This window comes from Triturus cristatus, chromosome 9 (assembly GCF_964204655.1).
Source record: "Triturus cristatus chromosome 9, aTriCri1.1, whole genome shotgun sequence".
In the NCBI taxonomy this organism is placed as follows: Eukaryota; Metazoa; Chordata; class Amphibia; order Caudata; family Salamandridae; genus Triturus; species Triturus cristatus.
Window position 1 is genome coordinate 691669988 of NC_140592.1, and position 12340 is coordinate 691682327.

At 50.6% G+C, this 12340-nt stretch overlaps 1 protein-coding gene across 7 annotated transcripts in view; it reads left to right on the top strand.

The window, feature by feature from the left end:
* LOC146798509 (uncharacterized) overlaps positions 1 to 12340 on the top strand; it is a 248961-nt gene that overhangs the window by 54345 nt on the left and 182276 nt on the right. For all 7 annotated transcript variants that reach the window (XM_085625800.1, XM_085625802.1, XM_085625799.1 and 4 more), the window contains exon 2: positions 9110 to 9193. In XM_085625800.1, the coding sequence (XP_085481926.1) occupies positions 9122 to 9193 (72 nt within the window). In that variant the 5' untranslated portion in view covers positions 9110 to 9121. The remainder of the gene's footprint in view (positions 1 to 9109; positions 9194 to 12340) is intronic.

Consider the following 12340-nt stretch of genomic DNA (forward strand, 5'->3'; position numbering starts at 1 on the left):
TCCGTCTTGTCTGTGTTCAGCTTAAGGCGGCTATCCTCCATCCAGTCGGCGACGGCCTTCATTGTCTGGTGGAGGTTGGATTTGGCGGTGAGGGGGTCCTTGGTGAGGGAGAGGATCAGTTGCGTGTCATCGGCGTAGGAGGTCGTGATGTCAGGCGATGCGTGCGAGAGGCACCATATAGACGTTGAACAGCGTCGGGCTGAGGGATGATCACTGCGGGACGCCGCAGATGATCTCAGAGGTTTCGGATCGGAACGGTGGAGGCAGTCTCTCTGGGTTCTTCCGGAGAGGAAGGAGGAGGTCCAGTCCAGGGCCTTGTCTTGGATCCCTGCGTCGTGGAGTTGTGTGCATAGTGTGCGGTGGCAGACTGTGTCGAAGGCGGCGGAGAGGTCCAGAAGGATGAGCCCTGACGTCTTGCTGTTGTCCAGTAGGATCCTGATGTCGTCTGTAGTGGCGATGAGGGTGGTCTCGGTGCTGTGGTTGCTGCGGAATTCTGACTGCGAGGGGTCCAGGATGCTGTTGTCTTCGAGGTAGGGGGTGAGCTGGATGTTGACAATCTTCTAGATGACCTTAGCTGGGAATGGAAGCAGGGAGATGGGCCGGAAGTTTTTGAGTTCGCTCGGGTCCGCCTTGGGTTTCTTCAGTAGGGCGTTGATCTTGGCGTGTTTCCAGCTTTCAGGTAAGGTCGTGGTCTCGAAGGAGAGGTTGATGATGTTGCGCAGGTGGGGTACGATGGAGCTGCCAGCTTTGTTGAAGATGTGGTGTGGAAAAGGGTCAGACGGCGAGCCGGAGTGGATTGTGCCCATGGTCTTGATTGTGTCTTCGATGCTTACGTTGGCCCAGGTTGTCAGGGGGTCGTGGTCGGTGAGTTGTGGTGGTTCCGGCGTGTTGGGGCCTGCCCGGGGGTTGAAGCTATCGTGGATGTCAGCGATCTTGCGGTGGAAGAAGGAGGTGAGGGAGTTGCACAGGGCTTGCGATGGCGGGATGAAGTTGGCGTTGGAGCTGGGGTTGGAGAGTTCCTTCACGGCGTTGAAGAGCTCCTTGCTGTTGTGTGCATTGTTGTTGAGGCTGTCTTTAAAGGAGATCCTCTTGGCGTTCCTGATGAGGTGGTGGTGGTTGCGGATGGCGTCTTTGTGGGCTGCGCGGCTGCCCAGCGACTTCTCGCTGTTCCATATGTTCTCCAACTTCCGGCAGGTGCGCTTTGACGCTAGGAGTTCCGGGGTGAACCAGTTGGCTCTCTTGCTGGTGTCTTTGAGGGTTTGTTTTTTCAGCGGGACTAAGGTGTTGGCGCAGTCGTCCATCCATCGTCTGAGGGTGCGCGCACCATCGTTGGGTTTGGAGGGGTTGGTCGGTGGGTTGAGTGCGAGGTTTGGCTGTAGTTGTACTTCGGTGATTTTGCCCCAGCAGCGACGGGGGATCTGTAGGGTGCGGTGATGTGCGATGGGTTTCTGGAAGGTGAAGTGGATGCAGTGGTGGTCAGTCCAGGTGGGTTCGGAGATGTGGCTGAAGGAGATGTGGGGGCTTGAGGAGAAGATGGCGTCGAGCTTGTGTCCGTCGATGTGGGTCGGCGTCGTGATGAGCTGTTCCAGTCCGAGGTTGGCGAGGTTGTCTATCAGGGTGGAGGAGTTGCTGTTGTTGTTCCTCTCTAGATGGAAGTTCAGGTCTCCGAGGAGGATGTAGTCGGTGGAGGTCAGTGCGTGCGTGCTGATGAAGTCGGCGATGGCGTCGCAGAATTGTGGTTGGGGTCCAGGTGGTCTGTAGACGAGGGTGCCTCTTAGGGTGGTCTTGGGGTCCGTGTGGATCTGGAAGTGCATGTGTTCAGCAGTGCTGAGAGTGTCGTCGGTGTTTGTTGAGACCCTGATGGTCTTCTTGTGGACGATGGCGATTCCTCCTCCGATTCCGTTGGTGCGGTCTCTGCGGACGATCTTGTATCCGTTGGGGATGGCTATGGTGATGTCTGGAGAGGAGGCTTCGTTCATCCAGGTCTCGGTCAGGAAGGCGACGTCTGGAGATGCGGTGTCGAGTAGCTCCCAGATCTCGACGGCGTGTTTGCGTGTGGAGCGGGTGTTGATCAGGATGCATCGGAGCTGGTTGTGTTCTGTCGTGGCGGGTGTCTCTGCATCTTCGATGCAGGAGAAGCTGCAGTTCTGGCAGGCGAAGGGACCGTGGGTGCGGTTCGGGGTGGCTCTGCATCAGGTGGGGGTCCGTCCTGGGTTGAGAGCGATGAGGGTGCTGGCGTCGTATCGGAGGCGGTCTTCATGGCTGGTGCGGGGGCCAGGGGTTCTGGCGCTGGGCGCGGTCTGGGCACGGACGGGCGCAGACAGGCTTGCCTTAGGCGCGCTAGTGGCTGCCATTTTAAGGGGAGGTGGGAGGGATGAGCAGTTGGGAGGTGGGAGGCGGGAGGCAGGGGACAGCGAATGGGCACGGGGGTGGCGGGGTCACAGGGGATGCAGCTGCGGGAATGGGAGCGGCGAGGGGGGTGAGCAGGCACAACAGGGGGCACAGAAGGCAAAAATGGGCGGTGGGCACAGGGGAACGAGGGCACACAAGAACGGGGAAACAAAAGGCAAAATGGGCAGCGGGGCAAAGAGGGAACGAGGGCACACAAGAACGGGAAACAAAAGGCAAAATGGGCAGCGGGGCACAGAGGAGCAAAAGGGCACAGAGACACTCAGAGAGCGCAGGTGGAGCTGCAGCGGGGAGGGAGTGACCTACCTGGCAAGGTCAAGGGTCGCTCTTGTCATGCCAACAAGATGTATAGCCAGTATAAGGGAGGGAGGTAGGTACGTGAGGAAAGGTTAAGGGTTGGAAGTGAGGCGCTGGTATGTGGGAGCGGTGGGCGTTGAATAGAAAACGATGAGGGGCTGGCGAGGCCCAAGGTAGAGAACACGTTATGAGTGAAGGTGCGTTAAACCCATACTGCTAGATTAAGAAAAGCATGCAGGTAGGATGAGGTGACAGGAACTTACAATGATCACGGTGGAGGGGATGGCCGTCGGGCGGCAGGTAGCTGTGAGACCGTGGTGTAGGATAACGCTAACATTTAGCGTCCAGGGAACAGAGAATGCAGGTATCCTGTCTGGGATATCTGTCCTGGAACTCAGTAGGGCGGGGAGTGGCGCCTGAATATAGAAGCGCACAATGGTGGGAAGAGGTGGGGGAAGGGAACCTGGTGAAGGGTAATTGAATTGTGCGCTTACCTGCGTAGATTGAATGAATGAGGCACGATGTGGCAGGTAGGATCCCAGCCAGGATCGAGTTCGAAATTTTTGGTGGGTCAAGAGCGGTGCCTACAGAGGGAGGCAGGGATGTAGGGACAAGTAGGCACCAAGCTACTGACAGAATTGCAGCAGTGGCGTTAGGTCACGTGGAAGAGTTATCCAGTGAATGAGTGGGCTGATGGGTGAGGTGAGGGCTAATGTAGTCCCTCCCTCCAGAGGCAGACTGCGAATGAGAGCATGCGTAAGGGGGCAGAAATAGCACGGCCATCTAAGAGAAGGATGGGCTTACTGAGGTAGTATGGAGAAATTAGAGGATACGGTAGAATACCTAGGAAAGGTGCGTAAGGTGACAATGGAAGAAGGAAATAATGATAAGAACAAGAAATATGGGTGAGTTGAAGGCTAGGGTAGTCCCTCACTGCCAAGGGGAGACTAAGGGGCCCATTAGTATGGCGGGCGGACTTTGTCCGCCTGCCATACCCTCGGGAAACGGGACCGCCCGCTGAGGGTGCGGTGGTCCCACACTCCTGATTAGCATGCGCCCGCCACACTGGCGGGCGCATGGCGCATCTGCAACATTGCAGCGGGCAGTGCAGAGAGCACCGACCGCCGCAATGGCACAAAGGCAGCCTGTGCCTTTCAATGCACAACGTGACAGGCACCACGTTGTACATTGAAATGCAGGGGGGTACCATAGGTACCCCCCATGTGCACACCCCACCCCCCAAAATCCCTGGGGGCCTGCTACAGGCCCCCAATGTCAAAAACCGCCTGCCTTTCCGAAAGGCAGGTCCCTGCCTGCATAGTAATATGGATGGCGGTGTCTACCAGACACCGCCACCATATAAACTGCTTTTCTGCCCGGTAGGCAATCGGGCGGATTGCCTACTGGCGGGCAGTCTTCCCGTCCGCCGGGGTCCCCCCGTCATGGTAATGTGGCGGGGGTAAATTTGCAGCAGGCGGAAGTTTTTAGCGGGTGGATCGCCACCACCATACGGGCGGTGGCGATCCGCCCTCTATACTAATGACCCCCTAAGAATGAGAATATGTGCAGAGGGTGAAAAAGAGCACGGCCATCTTGGAACAGGATGGGGTTACATAGGTGGTATGCAGGAGGATTGGTAGACTAGCGAGGGAAGGTGTATGAGGTGACAAGGGAAGGAGAAAATAATTGTAAAGACAGAAAAAATACAGAGAGTGGAAAAATAGAGTTAAGGTAGGCACATGAGACTGGGCAAAACATTTTCAGAATGTAAATACAGTTCATAATATATAGACATTAGGCAACTTGACATTGTTTCTTCAGGGTAACACCCATTTAAAGCAGGTTTGTCCAGTCCTCCAGGCGATTCAGACCTGTGTGGAGGCTCTCAGTGCGGATTATCCATTTAAGTTCTTCCTTGTTAAGGATGGCAGCAATGTTTGTATTTCTTGCGGGCTGCTGGATCACGTTAATCACTTGCCATTTTAAGTCATCTTCTGTGTGATTAAGGCAAGTGAAATGTTCAACAAGTGGCGCATTTGGTGTTTTGCAGCGTACGCGGCTTCTGTGCTGGCAGATTTGGATTCTGATCTTTTGTGTCGTTTTTTTCCACATATATAAAGTTACACGGGCAAGTGATTGCATAAATAACATTGATGGTATTGCAGTTGGAGAAATGAGTCAGAGTAATGTCAATATTTGCATGCACAAATTTTTTTGTCTCAGTGGTCAAATGGCAAACACTGCAGCCGCCGCATTTGAAATGGCCAACTATAGGCGGTAGGCCCCAAAGGCCTCTTAGGTACAAGTCTTTTCTGGTATTGGGGATGGCTGCCCTGACCAAATGGTCTTTTATGCTTTTGCTCTTTTTGAAAGCGAAAAGAGGACGTGCTAATTTGAGCTGGCCTACATTCAGTGTGTGCCAGTGTTTCAAAATGCATTTTCTTACTATGTTGGAAATGGGTGAGAATGTGGTTACGCATACTATCTTGTCACCATCTTTTCTTTCTTTGGGACTAAGTAGTGTTTCCCTAGGACAGTACCATGCTCGTTTCAGTGCTATTTTTACCAGTTTGCGTGGGTATCCTCTGCTGGTCAGTTTTTTGGACAGAATGTTAGCCTCCATAAAATAATCCTCTTTACGATAGCAATTGCGGAGTATACGGAGGAATTGTGAGTATGGGAGGGAATCACTTAAGGCTCTAGGGTGGTGACTATTGTATGCTAGTAGGGTATTCTTTTCAGTGGGTTTACGGTATAGTGTAGTGTAAAGTGTGCGGTTGTTAGCTATGATAGTTATGTCAAGGAAAGCTACCTCCTGTTTATTGGTACTGATGGTAAAGCTAAGGCCATTACTATATGTGTTATCCGCAGTCCCATTCCAGATAAGAAAAATATTGTTTATGTGTCGTTTCCATTCAAGAATATTAATTCTGAATGGGTTGTAGGGGAACAGTATTTTCTGCGTCTCTATCCAGTCCATGTAAAGTATAGCAAAATTTGGCGCAAATACTGCGCCCATGCTGGTACCCATAACTTGCTGATAAAAATTGCCATCGAACAGGAAAATATTTAGTGTGAGACAGATCTTTAAAAGGTAGAGAATAAATGATGTTGGGACAGAATGGGGTTGGGGTCTCGAATTAAGGGCCATGCTAATGACATCAATGCCCTTGTCTTGGGGAATATTGGTGTACAAAAAGAACTATTGATGGACAGAATGCAGAACAGTTCGGGCTGGACTGTTCCCATGTGGCACAGGGTCACGACTAATTTGCATATGGCCATGTCTGAACTGGGGTGGCGTGGTGAGCAAAATAACGATGGATTAAACCCAGATCTGTGACTGGGGGTGAATGTTTTGCCAATGTGCAACATTCCGTCCATCATCTTGTGCGTTTTGCTGTTCGCCCTATGTGGGAAGGGTATGCCCAGATGTAGGTCCCGTGCTCACTACGCCACTGGAGTCAAGCTATCCTGGCTGAAGAGGGGTGAAACCCCGAAACCGGTCCTAGGATGCTTGATTCCGGTCCAGGGAAGACATGGCTTGGCAGTTCGGGCTGGACTGTTCCCATGTGGCACAGGGTCAAGACTGATTTGCATATGGCCATGTCTGAACTGGGGTGGCGTGGTGAGCAAAATAACGATGGATTAAACCCAGATCTGTGACTGGGGATGAATGTTTTGCCAATGTGCAACATTCCGTCAATCATCTTGTGTGTTTTGACTGGGTTAATGTCTCCACTCCCCATTCATGCACATGCGCAGTCATCTCAAGTCCTGCAGCAAGGCAGTTTCACTTTCATTATGGCCCAGAAAGGACAGGAGAAACACCATTGATTACCGCCACAGAAGACTGAGGTAAGCCGTAAAGCAGGTGGCAGTCTGGTAGTTAGGAACCCTTCAGGTCTGCTGCATGCATTGGGCGGAGCCGAATTCCACTGAGTTTTTAGGTAACTCTGTAGAAATCTGCTTAGTGCCATTCTGCCAACTCCGCCCACCCTGAGTTGGGACTCCTTTCATGCATATATTGTTACGCAGTGAGCGATTTTCTAAGTCCTCGGCATGGGCCTGTAGGTTGAGCTCTTGCTCCCGGAGTCAGAGCACTTCTTGTGGCAGCCATTCAACTTCTTCAATTCACCCGGACTCTTGCTACTCCAGAGGAGAGACCCTGTCACCCATGTCCTCCAGGTCTTGACGAACCTCATGCAGATCAGAAGATAGGTCCTTTGTGACTGCTTGTAGGTCATCTTGTAGTGATGCGAATAAGGACACCAGGAAGGACCAAGTCACAGACCCATCCGTGTTTCCAGTCTCCAGGAGGTGATCTTTGTTAGCTGTGGGAATCTTGTCGCCTGAAGGCCCCCCAGTGGACCTAGTCAGCATGTCCTGCAAAGAGCAAACTCTTTTCACCCTGAACAATGACATGGCAACGTCCCTCTGTATAAGCGAATCCAGAGATGGTCAGCTAGTCAGCGATGACATGGTCAAGGGGAAACGCACATGAGCAATTTCACAGGTATGTCAGGAGTGGCCACCGTGGGCCCAACAGGTCAAATGTTTCTTCCTTTCCAACCAGAGCCCTGGCCGGAGAGAAGTTTCACCCAGGCAGCAGCCTGGATGAAGCCAGTACAAATTGGCCTGAACACGGCTACAACCCCCTTAGTCTGTCAGGTGTCACCGTCGACGGTGAGGGCTCTCTGGTGATTTAGGCTGTTGCCCCTTTTAGGAGGGTCTACTCAGGGAACTCCAGAGTCACAGACCAGGCCCCCCAGCAGACATTGGAGTGGGGGTCAAGTGTCACTACAGCAGGTGGGAGCCACTGGTCTCACGTCCTACCTCACTCCGAGGTATCCAGGCCAAGTTTGGGTATCACAGACCTTGACCACGTGGCAGGTCGCAGGCAGCGGTAAGCAGAGAATCATGAAAGATATGCCTATATTTGACCAGCCATCCTCCTCAGATGGGCACCAACCTCCAGTCCGTCTCCTTCCTTGGGTGGGGAACGCAGTGGTTGCAAGGGCCAGCAGCCACCAAGGCAGGTCAACGGCTTCAGGGGGTGGGCCTGCCTATAGTGAGCAAGACACTAAGGGGGACCCTCTACCTCTCAGGTCTACTGTTTTTCGGCTTCCCCAGGCAGCGCCATTCACCCTCGAGGATCCGGGGGTGGGGCAGCTATTGCCTAAATCTCTCAGCCGGTTTTCTGCTTGAGCCAGCCCCATCCATATCAACTGCCAGTCCAGCTGGGGAGCCGATGTCCACTCCACAGGTACACAGCAGCCCAGGCCTCAGAGCCGGGTCCGGGAGTCCCGCCGTTCACATGTGCTGGATGCTGTAGCTGGCCAAGTTCCCCGCGACTGGTCTCACTTATCTATGGCCACCAGGTCCTCATTCGGGGCTTCACCACAGCTTAAGGGTGCTGTTGCAGGCTGAACGCGGGCACCTGTTGTGCGCTCCTCTGCTCTGCAACCTGGGTGCAGGAACACAGCAGGCAGGACCTTGTCTCTGCTAGCTCGGGCTGACTGTCGCCATCTTGTCGCAGAGTGTGGCCTCCACTCCCGCAGCCCATACCAGGAAGGACCGCCTGTCAGCGCCAGGAGGGGCTCCCAGTCTTGTCCTGTGTGCCCAACAGCATCTGCAACCTGTACGGGGCAGAGGGAGTGTGTTATGCATTGTAGGTACGGTGCTATATGAGGGTAAAGTTATAGGGGGGACAGAGAGACAAGGAAACACGCCTTACCCGTCCACTTTCTTGGCCACGCCCCCCTTGCTGTCATTTTAAAGGCAGCCCTATTTTGCATATTGTCTTTAAAAGTAAATTATATGGAAATTCAACTTTTGGATTAAAGGTACTTCCAAAGTAGTGATCTAGCTTTTTATTACATATATCACCTCTCAAGTCCCCCATAGGTGCCGCAGGGGTGTAGGGTACCGCGTAACTATAAGCAAAGATATAAAATATGTTTTATATGCCCTGGTGAGGGAAAAACTGCCAATTTCATTTTTCCCCATTGTAGATAATTACTCCATAGGCTAACATTGGAATATTTAATTTAAATATATAAATATTGACAGGCATGCTTGCTCATTGCCAGCTACCTAGGGATGAGCAGGGGAATAATTTATTGAGACCCTAACTGAACCTTTTATTGTGTTTGTGGCTTTGTTACTAATGGTAAGTCACAACTTAACACTACTAATAAACTACACTCCACCATATCTCAAGGATCCTTTGAGAAAGTTTGCACACCCTTTGTTCATAATTTCCTTCAAAATAAAAAGCCTTCAAAATGAGTCTGAAAAAACGAATCAAAAGTAAATCCCAAAGTGCGCTATGTCTTTTGACTGTCTTACGGTTCAACGCAATGACACATGTTCACAAAGTCTTCTCTCTTCTTTTCTGTAGGTGATTCGAACCATGGATGCAGGAGCCAAGGAGGACTCTGATCCAGGAGCCCAGAACTGGAACAGAGGAGCAATCAGGAAAGAGGTACGTTTAGAATGCAGATGCGGGAGCTGGAACTGTACGGAAGATGTTCTTTCTGCAAAGACTGCAAACCAAGCAGAGTTGAGAGACTGGGCATAGTCTTTACAGACCGTGCCCAGAGATGACTGCCTGATCTCGCTAGAACCCAAGACCTCGAGAGTTCTAAAGCAAGGCCCGAACAGATGGGCTGAAAGAATGCCTTATTTGTATGGAATGTGGAGGGCAGGTGAGTTTGCTGCAGATAATGGTGGAAGCCCCCATAAGGCCTGTTCAGAAGCAGGGCAAGGCTTGGGGAAGGAAAAGGTGACAAATGGGGAAATATGGATCACATGATCTAGTGATGATATGTACAAAGGTTTACAGGGATTCACTTGGTAGTGTTGAGCATGCCAGAAATGCTGAGTGATTCCCAACATGGTCCAGATAGAGTGAGGCTCCAGAAAAATACAGAGAAAAGGGTAAAACACTTGTTCATATGGATTTGAAGGGCTCTTGTTGAATTATTTACCCACATTCTCCCTTGACATATATTGATGGTTGACTGGCAATATAGAACCATATTAGCTGTTTGCAATCAACTATACCCTCTAAAAGATATAAAAGTTAGGGAACAGGCTGAATCTTCCCAGGAGTGATACATTGAGGCTCTTAAAAAGGCCAAACAATGACCAGGGTCTGAAACTCAGAACCAGTCTTCTGTAAGATATAGAGGTAGTTACCACCCAAAAGAAAATATACAGACAAGAGATTAAGGGCCGATTTAATTCTTGGTGGTAAGGATACCCCATCACAATGGTGACAGAGTAACCTCATCACCAAGAATGAGTTCCGCCTGCCACATTTAGATGCAAACTGATCTTCTGGCTCATCATGGCTACTCTGTCTCCACCGTGATTAACAACCCTAAAATGGCCCTGGGAAGCAAAGCCCATCGGAGAAATTACTACATGTCCACCGTTCCAAATTGGATGGGCGGGTATGTAACATTTTTTACTGTTTCTTACCACCAGTTCAAGCCTGGCGGTAAGGAGCAGTGAAAACATTTCTATGATCCCCCCCCACCCCCCCATAGAAGAAGCCGCACATTTTGAGGGAATCCTTACTTTTTGTCTTTTCAAAAAGAAAATCCCATTTTGGGAATTTCTGTTTGAAATGAAAAAAAAATTGCTGTTTGTTACAGGGCTGCGTCCTTCCGTTGTAGCTCTGTAACAAACAGTAAAATGCATTGACAACAACTGCCATGACCGCCATTCCTGCCAATGCCTTTATAAATGACCACCTGCGGGGCAATCATTTACATATTTGGCTGGGAGAGTAGTATCAGCATTTCAGAAGAAAGGTCCTCAATAAGCTATGGTGACTACTCCATCCGCCAACAATTAAATTGGGTCTTTAGTCTGCTAATGAAATGTACCATAGCACACAAGTATTGGAGGCAGGAATTGCAAGAAAAATCTTAATTAACATTCTCAAAGAGGGAAACACTTTTTAAATTGTTGAATGAATACTCATGCTTGCTATCAGGTCACACGATACTGCATGAAGTTTGCAATTGAAACAAATGAAAGCATGAGTTTTGGGTTGTTTTCAATTTCCAAACTGACTAAGGCTTATCGCACAATAACTCACGAACCACAACTTCCTTGTTTAGCAAAAAAGGCCACTTTATTAAGACAGGTGCCAATTATAATTTTCTGCAACACATTTTGCCATTATCCAAGGGAATAAAAATTCCCCAAGTTTGTCTTCACCTATCCCCAAAACATACCCCCAATGTAAAACCCCACTCCGAACCAGAATAACTGACCCCTGTGTATATCTTCCCCTAATTCTCATTTCCTGTTCACGTGAGTGAGCCCCCCCTCCCCCGTTGGAGGATGGACTATCCCGCTCAAGGCTGCCCACCCCCCCAGCAAAACCTGCCTACACAAGCTCACTATCTAGCCGAAAAAAACAAAACCTGTCTTAGCGTGGCAAGAAGAAAATAATTCAGGCTGTCACAAAAGGGGGATAAACATAAAGGCTCCCAAGAAAGGGGGTACAGACAGATAGAAAAAAGAGAGGGGAAGGTGGGTGGGTCAAAAATGTTGCGGCCCCTCCTCCCCGCTCCCGATGGCACACTGATTTTCCCACCCTTCTCTCCCCCTACTTATGCCCTTTTCTCGTGCGCCTCCCGCCTCCCTGATTGACCCCCTAGCTACACCTGGGTGGCCGCTCCATTGTGCGAAGCCACCCAGGGGGAGACCTGGTTCGCGCCCTGCACCCCCTGGGTCCCCCCTCGCCCAATAACTCACGAACCACAACTTCCTTGTTTGGCAAAAAAGGCCACTTTATTAAGACAGGTGCCAATTATAATTTTCTGCAACACATTTTGCCATTATCCAATGAAATAAAAATTCCCCAGGTTTGACTTCACTTATCCCCAAGACATACCCCCAATGTAAAACCCCACTCCGAACCAGAATAACTGACCCCTGTGTATATCTTCCCCTAATTCTCATTTCCTGTTCACGTGACTGAGCCCCCCCCTCCCCCGTTGCAGGATAGACAATCCCGCTCAAGGCTGCCCACCCCCCCAGCAAAACCCGCCACCCAGGAAAACCAACAGAGTTTTCCTGCCCCACCTAAAAGAAAAATTGTGTGAAGACCCTTCTCAGGAGCACCATATACTTTCTTTCCAGATTTGCGCAATCAAGTCCCTTAACTCCAGTAGGTAGTAGGCCTGCCCCATCTTAGACAAATGTACCCCATCTTCCCGAAAAATATACCCTTCCATGCTTCTTATGTTAGAGTGAGCGAGAACCCTCACCCCAAGACCCTCACAGAACAGTCTCATGGCTCGGTTGACCTTCCTTCTCGCCTTCTCCATAGCTGCGTGATGCCGTGCTCCTCTCCAGTGCAGCCTCGTAATGAACTCTGTCCAAATCAACTGAGTGCCCTCCCAAGTAGACGTGAGGACCTCCAGATCATGTTTCGTCAACTTTATTAGAGTCAGCCCAGATAAGTCAACTAGATCATTCTCGCCCAAATGAGTAATGAGCAAATTCGGTGGGCCCCCTCCGGAACACATCGTGGCCAACAAGGGAAACAAACCCTCCCATCGCATTCCCCCTTTTCCTTTCCATACAACTTCATGGCTTGCACTTTGAA